Genomic DNA, 25,935 nt, shown 5'->3' on the forward strand with positions numbered 1-25,935 from the left:
ACAGTGTAGTTTATGACTGATGTAGTTCACTGTAGAGGGAGCGGGGGGCTGTGTGTGTACAGTGTAGTTTGTGACTGATGTAGTTCACTGTAGAGGGAGCGGGGGGCTGTGTGTGTACAGTGTAGCTTGTGACTGATGTAGTTCACTGTAGAGGGAGCGGGGGGTTGTGTGTGTACAGTGTAGCTTGTGACTGATGTAGTTCACTGTAGAGGGAGAGAGGAGCTGTGTGTGTACAGTGTAGTTTGTGACTGATGTAGTTCACTGTAGAGGGAGCGGGGGGCTGTGTGTGTACAGTGTAGCTTGTGACTGATGTAGTTCACTGTAGAGGGAGAGAGGAGCTGTGTGTGTACAGTGTAGTTTGTGACTGATGTAGTTCACTGTAGAGGGAGTGAGGAGCTGTGTGTGTACAGTGTAGTTTGTGACTGATGTAGTTCACTGTAGAGGGAGAGAGGAGCTGTGTGTGTACAGTGTAGTTTGTGACTGATGTAGTTCACTGTAGAGGGAGCGAGGAGCTGTGTGTGTACAGTGTAGTTTGTGACTGATGTAGTTCACTGTAAAGAAAGAGAGGAGCTGTGTGTGTACAGTGTAGTTTGTGACTGATGTAGTTCACTGTAGAGGGAGCGAGGAGCTGTGTGTGTACAGTGTAGTTTGTGACTAATGTAGTTCACTGTAGAGGGAGCAAGGAGCTGTGTGTGTACAGTGTAGTTTATGACTGATGTAGTTCACTGTAGAGGGAGAGAGGAGCTGTGTGTGTACAGTGTAGTTTGTGACTGATGTAGTTCACTGTAGAGGGAGCGAGGAGCTGTGTGTGTACAGTGTAGTTTATGACTGATGTAGTTCACTGTAGAGGGAGTGGGGAGCTGTGTGTGTACAGTGTAGTTTGTGACTGATGTAGTTCACTGTAGAGAAAGAGAGGAGCTGTGTGTGTACAGTGTAGTTTGTGACTGATGTAGTTTACTGTAGAGGGAGTGAGGAGCTGTGTGTGTACAGTGTAGCTTGTGACTGATGTAGTTCACTGTAGAGGGAGAGAGGAGCTGTGTGTGTACAGTGTAGTTTGTGACTGATGTAGTTCACTGTAGAGGGAGCGAGGAGCTGTGTGTGTACAGTGTAGTTTATGACTGATGTAGTTCACTGTAGAGGGAGTGGGGAGCTGTGTGTGTACAGTGTAGTTTGTGACTGATGTAGTTCACTGTAGAGAAAGAGAGGAGCTGTGTGTGTACAGTGTAGTTTGTGACTGATGTAGTTTACTGTAGAGGGAGTGAGGAGCTGTGTGTGTACAGTGTAGCTTGTGACTGATGTAGTTCACTGTAGAGGGAGAGAGGAGCTGTGTGTGTACAGTGTAGTTTGTGACTGATGTAGTTCACTGTAGAGGGAGCGAGGAGCTGTGTGTGTACAGTGTAGTTTGTGACTGATGTAGTTCACTGTAGAGGGAGTGAGGAGCTGTGTGTGTACAGTGTAGTTTGTGTCTGATGTAGTTCAATGTAGAGGGAGCTAGGAGCTGTGTGTGTACAGTGTAGTTTGTGACTGATGTAGTTCACTGTAGAGGGAGTGAGGAGCTGTGTGTGTACAGTGTAGTTTGTGACTGATGTAGTTCACTGTAGAGGGAGAGAGGAGCTGTGTGTGTACAGTGTAGTTTGTGACTGATGTAGTTCACTGTAGAGGGAGCGAGGAGCTGTGTGTGTACATTGTAGTTTGTGTCTGATGTAGTTCACTGTAGAGGGAGCGAGGAGCTGTGTGTGTACGGTGTAGTTTGTGACTGATGTAGTTCACTGTAGAGGGAGTGAGGAGCTGTGTGTGTACAGTGTAGTTTGTGACTGATGTAGTTCACTGTAGAGGGAGAGAGGAGCTGTGTGTGTACAGTGTAGTTTGTGACTGATGTAATTCACTGTAGAGGGAGCGGGGGGCTGTGTGTGTACAGTGTAGTTTGTGACTGATGTAGTTCACTGTAGGGGGAGCGGGGGGCTGTGTGTGTACAGTGTAGTTTGTGACAGATGTAGTTCACTGTAGAGGGAGCGGGGGGCTGTGTGTGTACAGTGTAGTTTGTGACTGATGTAGTTCACTGTAGAGGGAGCGAGGAGCTGTGTGTGTACAGTGTAGTTTGTGACTGATGTAGTTCACTGTAGAGGGAGCGGGGGGCTGTGTGTGTACAGTGTAGTTTGTGACTGATGTAGTTCACTGTAGAGGGAGTGAGGAGCTGTGTGTGTACAGTGTAGTTTGTGACTGATGTAGTTCACTGTAGAGAGAGCGAGGAGCTGTGTGTGTACAGTGTAGTTTATGACTGATGTAGTTCACTGTAGAGGGAGCGGGGGGCTGTGTGTGTACAGTGTAGTTTGTGACTGATGTAGTTCACTGTAGAGGGAGCGGGGGGCTGTGTGTGTACAGTGTAGCTTGTGACTGATGTAGTTCACTGTAGAGGGAGAGAGGAGCTGTGTGTGTACAGTGTAGTTTGTGACTGATGTAGTTCACTGTAGAGGGAGCGGGGGGCTGTGTGTGTACAGTGTAGCTTGTGACTGATGTAGTTCACTGTAGAGGGAGAGAGGAGCTGTGTGTGTACAGTGTAGTTTGTGACTGATGTAGTTCACTGTAGAGGGAGTGAGGAGCTGTGTGTGTACAGTGTAGTTTGTGACTGATGTAGTTCACTGTAGAGGGAGAGAGGAGCTGTGTGTGTACAGTGTAGTTTGTGACTGATGTAGTTCACTGTAGAGGGAGCGAGGAGCTGTGTGTGTACAGTGTAGTTTGTGACTGATGTAGTTCACTGTAAAGAAAGAGAGGAGCTGTGTGTGTACAGTGTAGTTTGTGACTGATGTAGTTCACTGTAGAGGGAGAGAGGAGCTGTGTGTGTACAGTGTAGTTTGTGACTGATGTAGTTCACTGTAGAGGGAGCGAGGAGCTGTGTGTGTACAGTGTAGTTTGTGACTGATGTAGTTCACTGTAGAGGGAGTGAGGAGCTGTGTGTGTACAGTGTAGTTTGTGTCTGATGTAGTTCAATGTAGAGGGAGCTAGGAGCTGTGTGTGTACAGTGTAGTTTGTGACTGATGTAGTTCACTGTAGAGGGAGTGAGGAGCTGTGTGTGTACAGTGTAGTTTGTGACTGATGTAGTTCACTGTAGAGGGAGAGAGGAGCTGTGTGTGTACAGTGTAGTTTGTGACTGATGTAGTTCACTGTAGAGGGAGCGAGGAGCTGTGTGTGTACATTGTAGTTTGTGTCTGATGTAGTTCACTGTAGAGGGAGCGAGGAGCTGTGTGTGTACGGTGTAGTTTGTGACTGATGTAGTTCACTGTAGAGGGAGTGAGGAGCTGTGTGTGTACAGTGTAGTTTGTGACTGATGTAGTTCACTGTAGAGGGAGAGAGGAGCTGTGTGTGTACAGTGTAGTTTGTGACTGATGTAATTCACTGTAGAGGGAGCGGGGGGCTGTGTGTGTACAGTGTAGTTTGTGACTGATGTAGTTCACTGTAGGGGGAGCGGGGGCTGTGTGTGTACAGTGTAGTTTGTGACAGATGTAGTTCACTGTAGAGGGAGCGGGGGGCTGTGTGTGTACAGTGTAGTTTGTGACTGATGTAGTTCACTGTAGAGGGAGCGAGGAGCTGTGTGTGTACAGTGTAGTTTGTGACTGATGTAGTTCACTGTAGAGGGAGCGGGGGGCTGTGTGTGTACAGTGTAGCTTGTGACTGATGTAGTTCACTGTAGAGGGAGTGAGGAGCTGTGTGTGTACAGTGTAGTTTGTGACTGATGTAGTTCACTGTAGAGAGAGCGAGGAGCTGTGTGTGTACAGTGTAGTTTATGACTGATGTAGTTCACTGTAGAGGGAGCGGGGGGCTGTGTGTGTACAGTGTAGTTTGTGACTGATGTAGTTCAACTGTAGAGGGAGCGGGGGGCTGTGTGTGTACAGTGTAGCTTGTGACTGATGTAGTTCACTGTAGAGGGAGAGAGGAGCTGTGTGTGTACAGTGTAGTTTGTGACTGATGTAGTTCACTGTAGAGGGAGCGGGGGGCTGTGTGTGTACAGTGTAGCTTGTGACTGATGTAGTTCACTGTAGAGGGAGAGAGGAGCTGTGTGTGTACAGTGTAGTTTGTGACTGATGTAGTTCACTGTAGAGGGAGTGAGGAGCTGTGTGTGTACAGTGTAGTTTGTGACTGATGTAGTTCACTGTAGAGGGAGAGAGGAGCTGTGTGTGTACAGTGTAGTTTGTGACTGATGTAGTTCACTGTAGAGGGAGCGAGGAGCTGTGTGTGTACAGTGTAGTTTGTGACTGATGTAGTTCACTGTAAAGAAAGAGAGGAGCTGTGTGTGTACAGTGTAGTTTGTGACTGATGTAGTTCACTGTAGAGGGAGCGAGGAGCTGTGTGTGTACAGTGTAGTTTGTGACTGATGTAGTTCACTGTAGAGGGAGCAAGGAGCTGTGTGTGTACAGTGTAGTTTATGACTGATGTAGTTCACTGTAGAGGGAGAGAGGAGCTGTGTGTGTACAGTGTAGTTTGTGACTGATGTAGTTCACTGTAGAGGGAGCGAGGAGCTGTGTGTGTACAGTGTAGTTTATGACTGATGTAGTTCACTGTAGAGGGAGTGGGGAGCTGTGTGTGTACAGTGTAGTTTGTGACTGATGTAGTTCACTGTAGAGAAAGAGAGGAGCTGTGTGTGTACAGTGTAGTTTATGACTGATGTAGTTTACTGTAGAGGGAGTGAGGAGCTGTGTGTGTACAGTGTAGTTTATGACTGATGTAGTTCACTGTAGAGGGAGAGAGGAGCTGTGTGTGTACAGTGTAGTTTGTGACTGATGTAGTTTACTGTAGAGGGAGTGAGGAGCTGTGTGTATACAGTGTATTTTATGACTGATGTAGTTCACTGTAGATGGAGAGAGGAACTGTGTGTGTACAGTGTAGTTTGTGACTGATGTAGTTCACTGTAGAGGGAGCGAGGAGCTGTGTGTGTACAGTGTAGTTTGTGACTGATGTAGTTCACTGTAAAGAAAGAGAGGAGCTGTGTGTGTACAGTGTAGTTTGTGACTGATGTAGTTCACTGTAGAGGGAGCGAGGAGCTGTGTGTGTACAGTGTAGTTTGTGACTGATGTAGTTCACTGTAGAGGGAGCGAGGAGCTGTGTGTGTACAGTGTAGTTTGTGTCTGATGTAGTTCAATGTAGAGGGAGCTAGGAGCTGTGTGTGTACAGTGTAGTTTGTGACTGATGTAGTTCACTGTAGAGGGAGTGAGGAGCTGTGTGTGTACAGTGTAGTTTGTGTCTGATGTAGTTCAATGTAGAGGGAGCTAGGAGCTGTGTGTGTACAGTGTAGTTTGTGACTGATGTAGTTCACTGTAGAGGGAGTGAGGAGCTGTGTGTGTACAGTGTAGTTTGTGACTGATGTAGTTCACTGTAGAGGGAGAGAGGAGCTGTGTGTGTACAGTGTAGTTTGTGACTGATGTAGTTCACTGTAGAGGGAGCGAGGAGCTGTGTGTGTACATTGTAGTTTGTGTCTGATGTAGTTCACTGTAGAGGGAGCGAGGAGCTGTGTGTGTACGGTGTAGTTTGTGACTGATGTAGTCCACTGTAGAGGGAGTGAGGAGCTGTGTGTGTACAGTGTAGTTTGTGACTGATGTAGTTCACTGTAGAGGGAGAGAGGAGCTGTGTGTGTACAGTGTAGTTTGTGACTGATGTAATTCACTGTAGAGGGAGAGAGGAGCTGTGTGTGTACAGTGTAGTTTGTGACTGATGTAGTTTACTGTAGAGGGAGTGAGGAGCTGTGTGTATACAGTGTATTTTATGACTGATGTAGTTCACTGTAGATGGAGAGAGGAACTGTGTGTGTACAGTGTAGTTTGTGACTGATGTAGTTCACTGTAGAGGGAGCGAGGAGCTGTGTGTGTACATTGTAGTTTGTGTCTGATGTAGTTCACTGTAGAGGGAGCGAGGAGCTGTGTGTGTACGGTGTAGTTTGTGACTGATGTAGTTCACTGTAGAGGGAGTGAGGAGCTGTGTGTGTACAGTGTAGTTTGTGACTGATGTAGTTCACTGTAGAGGGAGAGAGGAGCTGTGTGTGTACAGTGTAGTTTGTGACTGATGTAGTTCACTGTAGAGGGAGCGGGGGGCTGTGTGTGTACAGTGTAGTTTGTGACTGATGTAGTTCACTGTAGGGGGAGCGGGGGGCTGTGTGTGTACAGTGTAGTTTGTGACAGATGTAGTTCACTGTAGAGGGAGCGGGGGGCTGTGTGTGTACAGTGTAGTTTGTGACTGATGTAGTTCACTGTAGAGGGAGCGAGGAGCTGTGTGTGTACGGTGTAGTTTGTGACTGATGTAGTCCACTGTAGAGGGAGTGAGGAGCTGTGTGTGTACAGTGTAGTTTGTGACTGATGTAGTTCACTGTAGAGGGAGAGAGGAGATGTGTGTGTACAGTGTAGTTTGTGACTGATGTAATTCACTGTAGAGGGAGAGAGGAGCTGTGTGTGTACAGTGTAGTTTGTGACTGATGTAATTCACTGTAGAGGGAGCGGGGGGCTGTGTGTGTACAGTGTAGTTTATGACTGATGTAGTTCACTGTAGAGGGAGAGAGGAGCTGTGTGTGTACAGTGTAGTTTGTGACTGATGTAGTTTACTGTAGAGGGAGTGAGGAGCTGTGTGTATACAGTGTATTTTATGACTGATGTAGTTCACTGTAGATGGAGAGAGGAACTGTGTGTGTACAGTGTAGTTTGTGACTGATGTAGTTCACTGTAGAGGGAGCGAGGAGCTGTGTGTGTACATTGTAGTTTGTGTCTGATGTAGTTCACTGTAGAGGGAGCGAGGAGCTGTGTGTGTACGGTGTAGTTTGTGACTGATGTAGTTCACTGTAGAGGGAGTGAGGAGCTGTGTGTGTACAGTGTAGTTTGTGACTGATGTAGTTCACTGTAGAGGGAGAGAGGAGCTGTGTGTGTACAGTGTAGTTTGTGACTGATGTAGTTCACTGTAGAGGGAGCGGGGGGCTGTGTGTGTACAGTGTAGTTTGTGACTGATGTAGTTCACTGTAGGGGGAGCGGGGGGCTGTGTGTGTACAGTGTAGTTTGTGACAGATGTAGTTCACTGTAGAGGGAGCGGGGGGCTGTGTGTGTACAGTGTAGTTTGTGACTGATGTAGTTCACTGTAGAGGGAGCGAGGAGCTGTGTGTGTACAGTGTAGTTTGTGACTGATGTAGTTCACTGTAGAGGGAGCGAGGAGCTGTGTGTGTACGGTGTAGTTTGTGACTGATGTAGTTCACTGTAGAGGGAGTGAGGAGCTGTGTGTGTACAGTGTAGTTTGTGACTGATGTAGTTCACTGTAGAGGGAGAGAGGAGCTGTGTGTGTACAGTGTAGTTTGTGACTGATGTAGTTCACTGTAGAGGGAGCGGGGGGCTGTGTGTGTACAGTGTAGTTTGTGACTGATGTAGTTCACTGTAGGGGGAGCGGGGGGCTGTGTGTGTACAGTGTAGTTTGTGACAGATGTAGTTCACTGTAGAGGGAGCGGGGGGCTGTGTGTGTACAGTGTAGTTTGTGACTGATGTAGTTCACTGTAGAGGGAGCGAGGAGCTGTGTGTGTACAGTGTAGTTTGTGACTGATGTAGTTCACTGTAGAGGGAGCGGGGGGCTGTGTGTGTACAGTGTCGTTTGTGACTGATGTAGTTCACTGTAGAGAGAGCGAGGAGCTGTGTGTGTACAGTGTAGTTTATGACTGATGTAGTTCACTGTAGAGGGAGCGGGGGGCTGTGTGTGTACAGTGTAGTTTGTGACTGATGTAGTTCACTGTAGAGGGAGCGGGGGGCTGTGTGTGTACAGTGTAGCTTGTGACTGATGTAGTTCACTGTAGAGGGAGCGGGGGGCTGTGTGTGTACAGTGTAGCTTGTGACTGATGTAGTTCACTGTAGAGGGAGAGAGGAGCTGTGTGTGTACAGTGTAGTTTGTGACTGATGTAGTTCACTGTAGAGGGAGCTGGGGGCTGTGTGTGTACAGTGTAGCTTGTGACTGATGTAGTTCACTGTAGAGGGAGCGAGGAGCTGTGTGTGTACAGTGTAGTTTGTGACTGATGTAGTTCACTGTAAAGAAAGAGAGGAGCTGTGTGTGTACAGTGTAGTTTGTGACTGATGTAGTTCACTGTAGAGGGAGAGAGGAGCTGTGTGTGTACAGTGTAGTTTGTGACTGATGTAGTTCACTGTAGAGGGAGCGAGGAGCTGTGTGTGTACATTGTAGTTTGTGTAGTTTATGACTGATGTAGTTCACTGTAGAGGGAGAGAGGAGCTGTGTGTGTACAGTGTAGTTTGTGACTGATGTAGTTTACTGTAGAGGGAGTGAGGAGCTGTGTGTATACAGTGTATTTTATGACTGATGTAGTTCACTGTAGATGGAGAGAGGAACTGTGTGTGTACAGTGTAGTTTGTGACTGATGTAGTTCACTGTAGAGGGAGCGAGGAGCTGTGTGTGTACATTGTAGTTTGTGTCTGATGTAGTTCACTGTAGAGGGAGCGAGGAGCTGTGTGTGTACGGTGTAGTTTGTGACTGATGTAGTTCACTGTAGAGGGAGTGAGGAGCTGTGTGTGTACAGTGTAGTTTGTGACTGATGTAGTTCACTGTAGAGGGAGAGAGGAGCTGTGTGTGTACAGTGTAGTTTGTGACTGATGTAATTCACTGTAGAGGGAGAGAGGAGCTGTGTGTGTACAGTGTAGTTTGTGACTGATGTAATTCACTGTAGAGGGAGCGGGGGGCTGTGTGTGTACAGTGTAGTTTATGACTGATGTAGTTCACTGTAGAGGGAGAGAGGAGCTGTGTGTGTACAGTGTAGTTTGTGACTGATGTAGTTTACTGTAGAGGGAGTGAGGAGCTGTGTGTATACAGTGTATTTTATGACTGATGTAGTTCACTGTAGATGGAGAGAGGAACTGTGTGTGTACAGTGTAGTTTGTGACTGATGTAGTTCACTGTAGAGGGAGCGAGGAGCTGTGTGTGTACATTGTAGTTTGTGTCTGATGTAGTTCACTGTAGAGCGAGCGAGGAGCTGTGTGTGTACGGTGTAGTTTGTGACTGATGTAGTTCACTGTAGAGGGAGTGAGGAGCTGTGTGTGTACAGTGTAGTTTGTGACTGATGTAGTTCACTGTAGAGGGAGAGAGGAGCTGTGTGTGTACAGTGTAGTTTGTGACTGATGTAGTTCACTGTAGAGGGAGCGGGGGGCTGTGTGTGTACAGTGTAGTTTGTGACTGATGTAGTTCACTGTAGGGGGAGCGGGGGGCTGTGTGTGTACAGTGTAGTTTGTGACAGATGTAGTTCACTGTAGAGGGAGCGGGGGGCTGTGTGTGTACAGTGTAGTTTGTGACTGATGTAGTTCACTGTAGAGGGAGTGAGGAGCTGTGTGTGTACAGTGTAGTTTGTGACTGATGTAGTTCACTGTAGAGGGAGCGGGGGGCTGTGTGTGTACAGTGTCGTTTGTGACTGATGTAGTTCACTGTAGAGAGAGCGAGGAGCTGTGTGTGTACAGTGTAGTTTATGACTGATGTAGTTCACTGTAGAGGGAGCGGGGGGCTGTGTGTGTACAGTGTAGTTTGTGACTGATGTAGTTCACTGTAAAGGGAGCGGGGGGCTGTGTGTGTACAGTGTAGCTTGTGACTGATGTAGTTCACTGTAGAGGGAGCGGGGGGCTGTGTGTGTACAGTGTAGCTTGTGACTGATGTAGTTCACTGTAGAGGGAGAGAGGAGCTGTGTGTGTACAGTGTAGTTTGTGACTGATGTAGTTCACTGTAGAGGGAGCGGGGGGCTGTGTGTGTACAGTGTAGCTTGTGACTGATGTAGTTCACTGTAGAGGGAGCGAGGAGCTGTGTGTGTACAGTGTAGTTTGTGACTGATGTAGTTCACTGTAAAGAAAGAGAGGAGCTGTGTGTGTACAGTGTAGTTTGTGACTGATGTAGTTCACTGTAGAGGGAGAGAGGAGCTGTGTGTGTACAGTGTAGTTTGTGACTGATGTAGTTCACTGTAGAGGGAGCGAGGAGCTGTGTGTGTACATTGTAGTTTGTGTCTGATGTAGTTCACTGTAGAGGGAGCGAGGAGCTGTGTGTGTACGGTGTAGTTTGTGACTGATGTAGTCCACTGTAGAGGGAGTGAGGAGCTGTGTGTGTACAGTGTAGTTTGTGACTGATGTAGTTCACTGTAGAGGGAGAGAGGAGCTGTGTGTGTACAGTGTAGTTTGTGACTGATGTAATTCACTGTAGAGGGAGCGGGGGGCTGTGTGTGTACAGTGTAGTTTATGACTGATGTAGTTCACTGTAGAGGGAGAGAGGAGCTGTGTGTGTACAGTGTAGTTTGTGACTGATGTAGTTTACTGTAGAGGGAGTGAGGAGCTGTGTGTATACAGTGTATTTTATGACTGATGTAGTTCACTGTAGATGGAGAGAGGAACTGTGTGTGTACAGTGTAGTTTGTGACTGATGTAGTTCACTGTAGAGGGAGCGAGGAGCTGTGTGTGTACATTGTAGTTTGTGTCTGATGTAGTTCACTGTAGAGGGAGCGAGGAGCTGTGTGTGTACGGTGCAGTTTGTGACTGATGTAGTTCACTGTAGAGGGAGTGAGGAGCTGTGTGTGTACAGTGTAGTTTGTGACTGATGTAGTTCACTGTAGAGGGAGAGAGGAGCTGTGTGTGTACAGTGTAGTTTGTGACTGATGTAGTTCACTGTAGAGGGAACGGGGGGCTGTGTGTGTACAGTGTAGTTTGTGACTGATGTAGTTCACTGTAGGGGGAGCGGGGGGCTGTGTGTGTACAGTGTAGTTTGTGACAGATGTAGTTCACTGTAGAGGGAGCGGGGGGCTGTGTGTGTACAGTGTAGTTTGTGACTGATGTAGTTCACTGTAGAGGGAGCGAGGAGCTGTGTGTGTACAGTGTAGTTTGTGACTGATGTAGTTCACTGTAGAGGGAGCGGGGGGCTGTGTGTGTACAGTGTCGTTTGTGACTGATGTAGTTCACTGTAGAGAGAGCGAGGAGCTGTGTGTGTACAGTGTAGTTTATGACTGATGTAGTTCACTGTAGAGGGAGCGGGGGGCTGTGTGTGTACAGTGTAGTTTGTGACTGATGTAGTTCACTGTAGAGGGAGCGGGGGGCTGTGTGTGTACAGTGTAGCTTGTGACTGATGTAGTTCACTGTAGAGGGAGCGGGGGGCTGTGTGTGTACAGTGTAGCTTGTGACTGATGTAGTTCACTGTAGAGGGAGAGAGGAGCTGTGTGTGTACAGTGTAGTTTGTGACTGATGTAGTTCACTGTAGAGGGAGCGGGGGGCTGTGTGTGTACAGTGTAGCTTGTGACTGATGTAGTTCACTGTAGAGGGAGAGAGGAGCTGTGTGCGTACAGTGTAGTTTGTGACTGATGTAGTTCACTGTAGAGGGAGTGAGGAGCTGTGTGTGTACAGTGTAGTTTGTGACTGATGTAGTTCACTGTAGAGGGAGAGAGGAGCTGTGTGTGTACAGTGTAGTTTGTGACTGATGTAGTTCACTGTAGAGGGAGCGAGGAGCTGTGTGTGTACAGTGTAGTTTGTGACTGATGTAGTTCACTGTAAAGAAAGAGAGGAGCTGTGTGTGTACAGTGTAGTTTGTGACTGATGTAGTTCACTGTAGAGGGAGCGAGGAGCTGTGTGTGTACAGTGTAGTTTGTGACTGATGTAGTTCACTGTAGAGGGAGCAAGGAGCTGTGTGTGTACAGTGTAGTTTATGACTGATGTAGTTCACTGTAGAGGGAGAGAGGAGCTGTGTGTGTACAGTGTAGTTTGTGACTGATGTAGTTCACTGTAGAGGGAGCGGGGGGCTGTGTGTGTACAGTGTAGCTTGTGACTGATGTAGTTCACTGTAGAGGGAGCGGGGGGCTGTGTGTGTACAGTGTAGCTTGTGACTGATGTAGTTCACTGTAGAGGGAGAGAGGAGCTGTGTGTGTACAGTGTAGTTTGTGACTGATGTAGTTCACTGTAGAGGGAGCGGGGGGCTGTGTGTGTACAGTGTAGCTTGTGACTGATGTAGTTCACTGTAGAGGGAGAGAGGAGCTGTGTGTGTACAGTGTAGTTTGTGACTGATGTAGTTCACTGTAGAGGGAGAGAGGAGCTGTGTGTGTACAGTGTAGCTTGTGACTGATGTAGTTCACTGTAGAGGGAGAGAGGAGCTGTGTGTGTACAGTGTAGTTTGTGACTGATGTAGTTCACTGTAGAGGGAGCGAGGAGCTGTGTGTGTACAGTGTAGTTTGTGACTGATGTAGTTCACTGTAAAGAAAGAGAGGAGCTGTGTGTGTACAGTGTAGTTTGTGACTGATGTAGTTCACTGTAGAGGGAGCGAGGAGCTGTGTGTGTACAGTGTAGTTTGTGACTGATGTAGTTCACTGTAGAGGGAGCGAGGAGCTGTGTGTGTACAGTGTAGTTTGTGTCTGATGTAGTTCAATGTAGAGGGAGCTAGGAGCTGTGTGTGTACAGTGTAGTTTGTGACTGATGTAGTTCACTGTAGAGGGAGTGAGGAGCTGTGTGTGTACAGTGTAGTTTGTGTCTGATGTAGTTCAATGTAGAGGGAGCTAGGAGCTGTGTGTGTACAGTGTAGTTTGTGACTGATGTAGTTCACTGTAGAGGGAGTGAGGAGCTGTGTGTGTACAGTGTAGTTTGTGACTGATGTAGTTCACTGTAGAGGGAGAGAGGAGCTGTGTGTGTACAGTGTAGTTTGTGACTGATGTAGTTCACTGTAGAGGGAGCGAGGAGCTGTGTGTGTACATTGTAGTTTGTGTCTGATGTAGTTCACTGTAGAGGGAGCGAGGAGCTGTGTGTGTACGGTGTAGTTTGTGACTGATGTAGTTCACTGTAGAGGGAGTGAGGAGCTGTGTGTGTACAGTGTAGTTTGTGACTGATGTAGTTCACTGTAGAGGGAGAGAGGAGCTGTGTGTGTACAGTGTAGTTTGTGACTGATGTAATTCACTGTAGAAGGAGCGGGGGGCTGTGTGTGTACAGTGTAGTTTGTGACTGATGTAGTTCACTGTAGGGGGAGCGGGGGGCTGTGTGTGTACAGTGTAGTTTGTGACAGATGTAGTTCACTGTAGAGGGAGCGGGGGGCTGTGTGTGTACAGTGTAGTTTGTGACTGATGTAGTTCACTGTAGAGGGAGCGAGAAGCTGTGTGTGTACAGTGTAGTTTGTGACTGATGTAGTTCACTGTAGAGGGAGCGGGGGGTGTGTGTACAGTGTAGTTTGTGACTGATGTAGTTCACTGTAGAGGGAGCGGGGGGCTGTGTGTGTACAGTGTAGTTTGTGACTGATGTAGTTCACTGTAGGGGGAGCGGGGGGCTGTGTGTGTACAGTGTAGTTTGTGACAGATGTAGTTCACTGTAGAGGGAGCGGGGGGCTGTGTGTGTACAGTGTAGTTTGTGACTGATGTAGTTCACTGTAGAGGGAGCGAGGAGCTGTGTGTGTACAGTGTAGTTTGTGACTGATGTAGTTCACTGTAGAGGGAGCGGGGGGCTGTGTGTGTACAGTGTAGTTTGTGACTGATGTAGTTCACTGTAGAGGGAGTGAGGAGCTGTGTGTGTACAGTGTAGTTTATGACTGATGTAGTTCACTGTAGAGGGAGCGGGGGGCTGTGTGTGTACAGTGTAGTTTGTGACTGATGTAGTTCACTGTAGAGGGAGTGAGGAGCTGTGTGTGTACAGTGTAGTTTATGACTGATGTAGTTCACTGTAGAGGGAGCGGGGGGCTGTGTGTGTACAGTGTAGCTTGTGACTGATATAGTTCACTGTAGAGGGAGCGAGGAGCTGTGTGTGTACAGTGTAGTTTGTGACTGATGTAGTTCACTGTAGAGGGAGAGAGGAACTGTGTGTGTACAGTGTAGTTTGTGACTGATGTAGTTCACTGTAGAGGGAGCGAGGAGCTGTGTGTGTACAGTGTAGTTTGTGTCTGATGTAGTTCACTGTAGAGGGAGAGAGGAACTGTGTGTGTACAGTGTAGTTTGTGACTGATGTAGTTCACTGTAGAGGGAGCGAGGAGCTGTGTGTGTACAGTGTAGTTTGTGTCTGATGTAGTTCACTGTAGAGGGAGCGAGGAGCTGTGTGTGTACAGTGTAGTTTGTGACTGATGTAGTTCACTGTAGAGGGACAATAACCTAGAACGCCTTTTTTGTGTTGACAACAAAATTGAGACAAAATTCTGAAATTTACCAGGGCAATATTCCGGGACAAAATTGAATAATCTCTAAGATATTCACTGGAAATCAAACAGTATCCTCCCAAGGACTTCCAAAGATGCCAAACCAGTCAATTCCCAGTGAACTTTACTGAACCCACAGGAGAAACAGCACAGGCTCTTCTCTCACTGGATCCACAGGATAACTGCCCCAGTATTCGTACCAAAACCACAGTAATAACTGCCCAGGTCCTCTTACTGGACCCAAACGAGTAATTTCACACGTACTCTTACTGGACCTCAGAGGAATCATGTTTTCAGGTGCTCTAATTGTACACAAAGGAGTCATTTCCTGGGAGTCTTTCTGTAACTTACAGGAGTGAGTTGGTAGTCGCTGCACTATGATCAGCACTGTTCCCATTATTGTCCTGGGCCTTCAGAAGTGAAACTGGCAGTCCACGTCTACATCTGGTTTACATTCACATAGATCCTCTTTCTGTTTAATCACCTCCCAGTACCCACGTAAAAATACACATCTGAAAGGCTCTATTGAGTCTCCGCTGCCAGTCTGTGGCCGGAATGCCGGATGTTGCTTCCTGCGTGGAGGAATTACACGGTTAACGTGGACAGTAATGTAGACAATAAGAAGAAAAGAATCAACAGAACCCACACACTGCTACAGCACTGAGGCATTTGTGTCCAGTCCAGCACAGACACAAGGCCGGGCAGATTTACCACTCCGTGCCAGGTTCTTTGTCTGATACAATTCCTCTGAAGGAGTCAGATTTAAGCCAGTCTTCCAAACAGCTCCGGGCTGATGAAACATCACTTTACAGAAGGAAACTTGTTATCAGAAGTGTTCTTATCTCAGCTACCGCTGTCTGGACGTGCATACAGATGTTCAGCGTTATACAGCCTCAGAAACCATCAGAACCATCTCACCGCAGCTGATATGTGATGTGTTTTATGGTGTGTTTATACCCAGCTCACCCTTAAGCAAAGAAGAGGTTGATTATAGATTCCTCAGTCTGCAGTAGCTGGAATAATACGGTATAATAATATAGTATTCATTCCTTCACTCTGTTCAGGTGGAGATGGGTCAGGACTCTACAGTCTCAGATTAAAAGGTACGGTTGAGGTATGTTATTGGTCACTAAAGTTACTAACAGTTCAAATGTACCTTTAAAAGTACAGCAGTGGTGTTAAAGTCCAGTTGTGTTCCTTAAAGGTTCACTACATTCAGTTCTCCAGAAGGAGAAGGGGATATTTGTATGTTTTCATTATAGAATCGTGTCAAAGAAAAAAAAAACATAATAAAAGTCCTGGAGATGAAACGGGGCGAATGAAATCAACACAATATAAAAATCTACAATTAGAATAGAATAAAGATATTTTCCCTAAAAAAAAGAGGGTAACACACTCACCCAGTCACACACACACTCACCCAGTCACTCCCACACTCACCCAGTCACTCACACTCACTCACACTCACTCACCCTGTCACACACACACTCACTCACCCAGTCACACACACACACACTCACCCAGTCACACACACACACACTCACCCAGTCACACACACACACTCACCCAGTCACACACACACACTCACCCAGGAGATGAAACGGGGCGAATGAAATCAACACAATATAAAAATCTGCAATTAGAATAGAATAAAGTTATTTTCCCTAAAAAAAGAGGGTAACACCACAGTGACAAATTTTGTGACAGTTTACCCAGAATTCTCACACACAAACTCACTCACACACTCACCCAGTCACTCACCCACTCACCCAGTCAATCACACACTCACCCTGTCACTCACACTCACTCACCCAGTCACACACTCACTCACCCAGTCACACACACACTCACCCACACACTCACCCAGTCACACACACACTCACCCTGTCACTCACACTCACTCACCCAGTCACACACTCACTCACCCAGTCACACACACACTCACTCACACACTCACCCAGTCAATCACACACTCACTCAGTCACTCACACACACTCACCCTGTCACTCACACACACTCACCCTGTCAATCACACACACTCACCCTGTCACACACACACTGACCCAGTCACTCACACACTCACCCAGTCCCTCACACACTCACCCAGTCCCACACACACTCACCCTGTCACTCACACACTCACCCAGTCCCTCACACACTCACCCAGTCCCTCACACACTCACCCTGTCACTCACACACTCACCCTGTCACTCACACACTCTAGCAGTCACTCACACACTCTAGCAGTCACTCACACACTCACCCAGTCACTCACACACTCACCCAGTCACTCCCACACTCACACCTGTGGACAGTTTCACAGAGACTCCACTTCCCAACAAGTGTTTGGACAATGGGAGGAAACTGAAGAACACACCACACTTTGTTGGATTAGTTTCTACATATGGTTTCAGTCAGAGGTCAGCCTCCTCATCTCCACAGCGGTGAACGCAGGGCTGTCAGGTGATTACAATTAACTCTGAATAATCTGCTCACTTTGTGTAGTGTAGTTCATTCTGACTGACGGCGCTAATGGAAACTGTCCATGTCTGGAAAAATTAATCCAATTTTCCTTTTATAATGTTCTGGCAAATTACAAAATCATTTGATAATTTTAAGTGAAAAAGACTTGGCAAAAATAAACACACATTTGCTGTAATCACCAGAGTAGGGCACTTTAGCTCTGATTCTGAAATAAATGTTAATTATTAAAACAGGGCTGTGAGGGATGTTTGAGGCACACCTCACACACTTCCAGCCATCTGCTCAGAACACACACACACAACCCCCCTGCTGTTTTGGCTCAGTGTCCTTTCTGCTCTGTGGGAGAGATTTATCAGTTTGTGCCACGTTTTCTCTCTGATTCATTTGCATAGAAAACAAGTCGGATTGGAGCCAGTCTTCAGAGCAGAACGGTGTTCCTACATCTTCCTCCTCTGTTCTGTCCTCACCTTTGTTTCTGCAGGAGAGCAGAGACACGGCTGGGGGGCCACACTCACTGCAATCCTCAGACATGCAAAAAAAGACTATGTAAATGTTGATTTGTGAACTAACAAAGTAAAGTGTAACATTTGTACACGGACTGTGTCATAAAACACCGCTCTGATCAAGTGAACACATGAATTAGAAAGTGCCTTGTTACTCGCCAAATTCCAGCAATAATTAGTGCCTATAAATATATAATCTGCATCACAGAGCAGATTCATAATGCCCCCAAAACTGGGGGAGAGAAGCCCAGCAAGTGCTTCCTCAGAGATGCTGTCCTGTCCAGAGATCCTGGACATCAGCGTCACACCCCGAGTCTTCACCAGAACTGCCCCGGAGACTTTACTGACCTCAGATTTACGTTTTGTCTGAGGAATGGCGCTGTTTGTTCAGTACAGTGTCCCACGGACTGCACCCAGGCACTAGGATCCATACAGACCACCGGGACAGCGCCCACTGTTGGCCCCACCCAAAAACACCACCTCCAGCACCACCCCAGCTTTCCTAGGAAGAGCTTTCCCATGTAAGTACTGGTCCAGACCTGCGTAGTGTCAGTGGATCTGCAGGTTGTGGTGTTCAAGTCTGGTGCTTTTGCTGCAGGTCTTCATCTTGGCATCATTTACAACAGACCAATCAAATCCAAATATTCAGGAGGTGGTGTTGCCCAATTTATGAGGACATCAGCATTCTATAGTTGTGGGGATATTATGATTTTATTACTCCATGTATAAGTTAGAGCTTTGGCTCGTTATAGATTACACGGTTCAGTCCTGTTTATAAGCATCTGTTTCTTCTGAATCTTTTTCCTTTTCCAGGCTCATAGTTATTGCAATTGACGACTTGTCATTTCTCCAGAACCCCAGGCCTGAGTTCACTTACTGAACACTCTCCCTCTCATTATGCACCTGTAGGAAGTCCTGGAACAGTGTTCTGTTCCCAGCTGGAGTTCTCACAAATGACGGCTTCGATTTGTTGATGTGCTATTTTAAAGGAAATAAGTGCAGGGAATATGCAACGCTGGCGGAGGCACACTGCTACGGTTCCTCTGACCCTCATTAGATTTACTGAGATTTTCAGTCGGGACGCGCTGTGGAAGAGGCACATTGTCCTAGGTTACGTTTAATTAATTAAAGTGAAAAGTGCAGTTCCTGAAGGAAATGCAAATGATTGAGTAGCTAAAACAGACCCCTATGGAACACTAGGAGGTTGTTAAGGTGTTGCCAGGCGGTTGCTAGGGTATATGAAGTGGTTGCAAGAATGTTGCTAATGTGTGTGTTGTAGCTTCCAAGGTTTGCTTGATGGTCACCGTGGAATGGTTGATAAGATATTGATTCCTAGTTGATCTGCTTGAGTGTTGTTTTCCTGTTGCTATGGTGTTCCAATGGATGCTAGCATATTTTGTAATGGTTGCTGTAGCATCCCAGGTGGTTGCTAGGATGCTGCCAAGAGGTTACAACAAGCATGTACCTGACTTAAACGTTTATTTCTGAAGTTATCCGTGTCCGAAGCGTCACAAAATATTCCTCTGAAGTTTAATAGAGGATAAGGCTCAGAGAATGGTCTTTGATCTTTCAGATCAGAGGAGTTTCCTCTCACTTTGTAAAGAGGAGAAATATCGATTCCCCTCCTAAACAATAATTCCTTCATCAGCAATAATTTCAGAGTGAACAGAAGTTCATAAAAGTGCAAAGTCAACAAAGAACAATGCAGATCCCTCTCCGTCTGCTTCCTTCGCTGTAAAATCACTAGGTTCTGTTTTTCTTACCTCTGCTGTGCACAGACTAATGAAGTGTAGATGAATTAATAGGGGTCATAAAAGCTGAATCATCTTTTCGAAATATTTATTGTCAAGAATCAATGGGAAGGGTAAATGGATAGTAACTCTGCCGTTTACACACCATCTATAATGAGGCTGCTGTCTGGACAAAAACATGCATCTCCATTTTCACTTCTTGACATAATTCAAAGAAGACTACCTTAAATGTACACTGTGTGCAAAGTTAATGAAACTGGAACAAAAACAAAATGGTCCATAACGGCTCTTTTGAAGATATGACGCTGAAAGCAGTGTCCGCTATAAACCAATTCCCAGAAAAGATGTAAAAACAAGTCTTTTTGATGTATGAATTCTCTTGAAGCTCTATTTAAAAGCAACAGCAGAAAGAAAAGCTTTCCCAAGTTGCCCTTGAACAACTTAATTATATTTGGTAAACATAAACACATTCTGAATCTGACGCCTGCAACATGCTCCTAAAACACAGGCAAAAATAAGAGTGAGCGGTACATAAAATAGCCAAGCGCCACTGTTTTAAATCATTCCACTATAAGCAGGAGAATATAAAGGGTACAAAATGAGCACAAACCAAAGAAAGATACTTTGGAATATTTATGAACTGCTGAAATCTCAGTCGGTGTTGGACAAGACTGTACACCCCACCTCCATCCACCACCAGGATACTGTGATAATTATAGACACTCGGGAATACTTCACAGAATGTTTTCATTCACCACAGTGCATCGCCGAGACCTGTTTCACCACCAAGTTAATTTCAGATTGTCAAAAAACACAGTGGAATTATGTGCTGTGGTCCGACGAGTCCAAGCTTCAGTTTGTGAAATTCACCTTGTTCACTCGAAAAGCTTGTTATTATGCTCTTCTTTATAGGGATGTCACCCTCATTTCATTTTCCTTGGCATGGCCATGAGGATGTTTAATACTACTTCACTTGTTGGCTGAGGGCCTTATTCATTAGTTTAAATGGGGAAAAAATGTAATGTCATATCTTTAATTGACTACCTCTAGGAGTCTTAGGAGGTCATCATTATAAAAGGAAACATAATACCATACATGCATGTCTAATTTTTCAACAGATCAGAACTTGCACCAAAACACTTATGCAGCTCAGTGAGCATTTGTTCTAAGAACATAATAAACATACCCCTTAAACATTAAAGAGGCTACTTTTCAAATGAAAAGAAATTCATTTTTACCTGGTTGTTATGGAAATATAAGTAACAAGAGGCACGTCTCTGTCTCTGAGACTCAGACGCGACCCTCGATGGCCTGCCCGGCCATATTCATATGATAATAAGAGCTGCCGGATTGTCATGCTATTAAGAATTACAACGTTTGAAAAAGCTCCTTTTAGTTATATAAAGAAATGCACAAGGTTTTTACACGGGGCACAGAGCTCTGAGACTGCGCTGTCACGCATTTCAGCTGCCTGAGGTAGAGCGGCTTCATTCTGTGACGAAAAAGTGAAACATTTGCACATTTGGTGCTAGCTTCGATGCTATGCTAGTTCAGTAAATGTTCCATCGATGGAATTCATGAAGCTGACAGTAAATGTTTTGTAATTGCGCAGAGGCACATGTCTCAGCTGCTTGTTGTAAAGTTTGGACGCTCTCTGTTGCGCAGTCGTCTGAAGCTCATATTTATGGCTTTGTTGCTCCAAAGCTGTTGTTAAACAACTAAAATACCACAGTTTACAAACGATTCAGTTGGTCTCACTGATGGGGTGTGGTGAGGGCTAATGGGCCATTATCTTTGACAGTGGGTAGGGGATTTCTCACCTGTGTTTCACACCCATCTCATGAATAATCAATGTGTGAGCCACAGGTGTAGACAAATACAGTGTCACATCAGATTACAGAAGAAAAACTAATTAAAAAATCAGAACGCTGTAACACCCATGTCTACAAAGTTCAGAGCTCTAAAGAAAACTTCATAAAATGTTCACGTGTTTTGTTCACTATTTCAGCAACTTTGAAAATAGGTTTTGGGGAAGTCCATGTTTAGAATTAATTTAAACAAAAACAGATGAACGACAAGTACTTCTCCAACTGAATGCTGAATATTAGCATTTGTAGCTTTTTGGGAACACACTTTTTAGGTCGGTGAAATTTGTTAAAATACCAAGGCATATCAGATCACCTCAGACATGGCTGAAAGGCCTCAGGCTCTGGGGGTAAACAGGTTCTTTAATTGAGCTCTTTGCATTCACGAGATGTACTCCAAGATTCAAGGAAAGTTGTACCATACGAAATTCAACAATAAATCACTGGCTTCTGAAAAAGAAAAAGGCAAAAACACTGTGCTTTCTGCCAGGGTATTTAATAAATCAACAGTACATTCCCCTTTAAATAAATTACACTTTAAACCCAAGGAATTAGTAACACACTGCACATAAATCACACCCTTACTGATAATCACTAATCCCCAAAACACAGTGATCCAGGAGACTATACAATAATCAACTCTGTGATGGGATAAAACACAAAGACTAACTTTAGAAACACCAGCAGAATAAGTCAGAGACTAGCAGCACACTCACGTAAATACAGGGAAAACAAGCAATTCATCTAATAATGTACATTAATCTTCAGTCACAGCCTGGATGGCAGCCCTCAGGCTCCTGCCCTCCACTTTTCTCTGATGAAATCCAGTGACCCATGGTGAAAGAGAGACAGGAAACGTACACCTCACCGATGACCTACCTTCCCCTGACCAGGAAAACATGCATCTGTTATCTGATTTATTTTCAATCCACACGACTCAAGGACTCTTACCCTCTGCCTGGGAGTAAGCACTACCTACTGCCCAGGATGAGGTGTAATAACCCAGGTAGGATCTGACACAAGCCTTGCCTCACCTTCTGTAGCTGCCTATATCTGCTGTGACCTCACGAGCATCTCCAAGTCCCATAAACCCTGACATGGGCAGTCAACACTCACGATTCCAGGACAGGTCTACATTAATAACCACTCTCCCGAGCCATAGGAAATTGAGAACTGACATAATTGTACATGCATACATCATGAAAGAAATGCTGAAATGATACATGATGCAGCCCTATTATTAGCATTCATTCATTCCTGTAACTGCTTCCTTTTGTTCAGGGTCAGAGTAATACGGCAATTTAATACAGCCAGTCTACCTACCAAAATGTGTGTCTGGACTGGGGGAGGAAACTTGAGCATCCAGAGGATACCCACACAGACACAGGGAGAACACATCACACTCCTCACAGAGTGAACGGAGGTCGGGAAGGAATCCAGGGCCCTCACCGTGTCAAGCTGCTGCGCCGCCATTTTGAACACTAATCAACAAAATAAAACTGATATTAAAATAAAGAATAAAAAGAGTTTCTGATATTGATGACAGTTTTTAGGAGAATTATTCCCACCTTTAAAATCTTCAATGAGAATGAGAACAAAAAACTATTAACTTCAAATACATTGTTTATTTATTGGTGGTTTTTTCGTGGACTCTGCCTCACGTCCAACATGAAGACGTTGTGAATGATGTTAATAAACAGAGTGTGGGGATTTTGCAGGATGTCGATGTATGCGCAAACGTTTTGAGAAAAATGAATATCCTTCATCAGGTTTTATCTGAATTAACGTCCATCAGACTCGCAATAAACGGGTCCATCCTCAGTCTTCAGATGCAGCAGCTTGGGGAAATGTGTGAAGGACCATACCTGTTACACTAGGTTCACTTTGAAGACACGTCCATCTACAAATCCACAAACGTCAGTGCAGCTTTAAGAAATCCTTTGTTGAATGATGTGGCACATCTTATTAAATAAAATAACTACAGAAATATTTTTTAAATTAATAATATATTGCTTCTTTATTAAAATATAACCAACCTGACACTATGACAAGCTCAGGGTCCCCATCCTGGTGCACATCATCAGCAAGTCTCCACTTCTTTCTTAATGCATTTATGAATCTTTAACTCCAGATGTGTAAACATACTCCCACACTCCGTGCACTGTTCCTGCTTCTGTTCTGTGTGAAGACGCTGGTGTTTCTGAAGATGCCTATGCTCAGTGAAACCCTTCCCACACTCGGAGCACTGATACGGTTTCTCTCCGGTATGAACAAGCTGGTGCGTTTGTAAATGGCTCTTTCTGGTAAAACTCTTTTCACACTGTGAACAGGAGTAGGGTTTCTCTCCTGTGTGAATACGCTGGTGAGTTTGGAGGTGACTCTGTCTACTGAAACTCTTCTCACACTCAGAGCACTGGTAAGGTTTCTCTCCGGTGTGGATGCGCTGGTGTCGTAGGAGATGACTCTGCTGGGTGAAACTCTTCTCGCAGTCTGAACAGTGAAAGGGTTTCTCTCCTGTGTGAATGCGCTGGTGTCTTTGGAGACTGCTGAGCTCAGTAAAAGTCTTCTCACACTCTGAGCACTGGTACGGCCTCTCTCCAGTGTGAATGCGCCGGTGAGTTTGCAGACTACTCCGCAAACTAAAACTCTTCCCACAGTCTGAACAGGAATACGGTTTCTCACCAGTGTGAGTGCGCTCGTGCCCTTTAAGGGACGTCTGGTAAGTGAAGCACTGCCCACACTCTGAGCACTGATACGGTTTCTCTCCTGTGTGAATGTACTGGTGTGACTGCAGATAACTCAGTCTCGAAAAATTCATCCCACACACTGAACAGTAATAGGGTTTCTCTCCTGTGTGAATGCGCTGGTGTTTTCGGAGAGAACTCTGATAAGTAAAACTGCTCCCACAGTCTGAGCACAGGTACAGTTTCTCCCCTGTGTGGATGTAGCTGTGTGACTGGAGATTGATGTGTGTGGTAAAGCCCTGCCCACACTCTAAGCATTGATACGGTTTCTCTCCTGTGTGAACACGCAGGTGTCTTTGAAGATTATCCTGTTGAGAGAAACACTTCCCACACTCAGAACAGGAATACGGTTTCTCTCCTGTGTGAATGCGCTGGTGTTTTTTGAGAGAACTCTGCCTCGTAAAACTTTGCCCACACTCTGAACAGGAGTAAGGTTTCACTCTGGTGTGTGCGAGCTGGTGTGTTTGGAGAATACTCTGTCTCGTAAAATTCTGTCCACACTCCAAACAAGAAAATGGTTTTTCTCCTGTGTGAATGCGTTGGTGTCTTTTAAGAGAACTCTGCAAAGCAAAATTCTTCCCACACTCTGAGCAGTCATATGTTCTCTCTTCGTCTTTATCATTCTGTATTTTTATGTTAGTGTGGAAAATAGTCAAGTCTGTTTCCTGAGGACTGGAGCTTCTGCACTCAATATCTTCACATTTAATTTCTTCTGGTTTCAGCATTGTGATTTTATTCTTTGTTGTGAAGATTCCTAATGCATTCGTGAAAGCAAGGCAGAACTGTCTTGGGCACTAGGACTAGGGGAAAGCCTGCAAAAAGTTTGATCTCATTTCTGAAAGAGAGAAAAGAAAAAACACATTTGATTGTGTTTATGTTAGTTTTATATATCTACGTTATATTTGGCACACTGCACAAAGTTCACTGCATAAAAAAAATAATTAGAAACACTGTTTCTAAATATCCCTGTAATGTAACTATATGTTGGAGGAAATGACCTGTGTACATCAGAGTTTCATTGCTGTAACTGTATGTAGGAGTAAACAGCTGTAGCTGGTGTGCGTCAGTATTTCAGTGCTGTAACTGTATGTAGGAGTAAACAGCTGTAGCTGGTGTGCGTCAGTATTTCAGTGCTGTAACTGTATGTAAGAGTAAACGGCTGCAGCTGGTGTGTGTCAGTGTTTCTGTGCTGTAACTCTTTGTAGGAGTAAACAGCTGTAGCTGGTGTGTTTCAGTATTTCGGTGGTGTAACTGTATGTAGGAGTAAACGGCTGTAGCTGGTGTGTGTCAGTATTTCAGTGCTTTAACTGTATGTAAGAGTAAGTGGCTGTAGCTGGTGTGTGTCAGTATTTCGGTGCTGTAACTGTATGTAAGAATAAACAGCTGTAGCTGGTGTGCATCAGTATTTCAGGAACTAATAATTTTGAATTTCGTTTAGAGCTTAAAAATGTAATATTTGCTTAGTGTTTGTCTCAGTCAGACCCTACTAGACATCTCAACGTTTTTTAAAAGTAAATTTGAAAGTGATTTACTAGAAAATATTAACGCTTCTCTTCAATACACTACGAAATGTGAAATTAAATCTCAAATATTATGCTGTCATTCTTCTACTCTTAAATTCAGCTTCAGCTCATTTAACAGGGATGAGACAAATTTAAATTATAGTATATATATATATATAATTTAAAACATTTATTTCAATATATATCTCTTTTTTAAACAAAAATACAGTCACCTATGTGTATATATACAAACCAACCTCCTCCATCCTGCCAATATATTGATGTTTAAGTGATGCCATTTAGTTCAGTACTAAATCAAAATGTATGAGTTGGTTTACACACTGAACTCTTTAATCCCTGTTGGGTGTCCTAAACTGTGTTTCAAGAGGACTACCGTCTGAATGCAAGAGACTCACAGCCCTAGTGCAGGAGGCAGAGCAGAGGGAGGCTTCCATTTTCCAGAAACTGTTTCCCTGAATATCATTCTGAGCTGAGTGAGGAGCAGCTCCCACATTTCCCCCATTCTCCATATTCCTTTTCAGAGAGAGTGTCCCCCGTTTCTGTGAGAGTGAGTTCAAACCCAGTGTAAACAGTGTGGAAAAGTCTTACACAGATCTTTACCTTCAGTAAAACACCTCCTGATTTAGCTCCAGCTCACAGCTCTTCTTTTCTTCACTCACACACAGTCCCCGCCCACAGCACCGCCCCCTGCGCTCTCATTGGCTGCAGCTCCACATATCAGCGGCCAGATTGGCCGGTCGCTATTGAGACGAGGGCCTCGTGGCCGTAGGTGCGTTTCGATTGGAGGGCAGGCGGCAGCAGGGTAGACTGAGTACTGCCGCTTACGCACACTACCATTTAAAGGAACAGGCGCAATTGTCTTTTTTTAAAAATAAACGAATTGTATTCGTGATAATGTACAGCAATATAGATATACAATGTAAGGTGGTTAT

General features: G+C 45.3%; 1 protein-coding gene across 5 annotated transcripts; it reads right to left on the minus strand.

The window, feature by feature from the left end:
- Nucleotides 1-21,227: 21,227 nt before the first annotated feature.
- On the minus strand, nucleotides 21,228-25,687 carry LOC136702446 (zinc finger protein 135-like). 5 transcript variants are annotated; one of them, XR_010803918.1, is made up of 4 exons: nucleotides 25,399-25,597; nucleotides 22,773-24,315; nucleotides 22,305-22,636; nucleotides 21,228-22,217 (listed from the first exon to the last, which is right to left on the minus strand). XR_010803918.1 is itself a non-coding variant. In XM_066677508.1 (3 exons), the coding sequence occupies exon 2, from the start codon at nucleotides 24,203-24,205 to the stop codon at nucleotides 22,817-22,819; it is 1,389 nt and encodes a 462-aa protein (XP_066533605.1). In that variant the 5' UTR covers nucleotides 24,206-24,315; nucleotides 25,399-25,597; the 3' UTR covers nucleotides 21,228-22,217; nucleotides 22,773-22,816. The 5 variants fall into 5 exon arrangements, 1 of the variants encoding a protein (XP_066533605.1); XR_010803919.1 differs by having other exon boundaries at nucleotides 21,228-21,621; nucleotides 22,060-22,217; nucleotides 22,305-24,315; XR_010803917.1 differs by lacking the exon at nucleotides 25,399-25,597 and adding an exon at nucleotides 25,604-25,687 and having other exon boundaries at nucleotides 22,305-24,315.
- Between the last annotated feature and the right edge of the window lie 248 nt (nucleotides 25,688-25,935).

This window comes from Hoplias malabaricus, chromosome 7 (assembly GCF_029633855.1).
Source record: "Hoplias malabaricus isolate fHopMal1 chromosome 7, fHopMal1.hap1, whole genome shotgun sequence".
Classification (NCBI taxonomy): domain Eukaryota; kingdom Metazoa; phylum Chordata; class Actinopteri; order Characiformes; family Erythrinidae; genus Hoplias; species Hoplias malabaricus.

What these genes read in the sequence shown, in the direction of transcription:
- LOC136702446 (XM_066677508.1), bottom strand. Translation starts at nt 24,205, where the DNA reads ATGCTGAAACCAGAAGAAATTAAATGTGAAGATATTGAGTGCAGAAGC.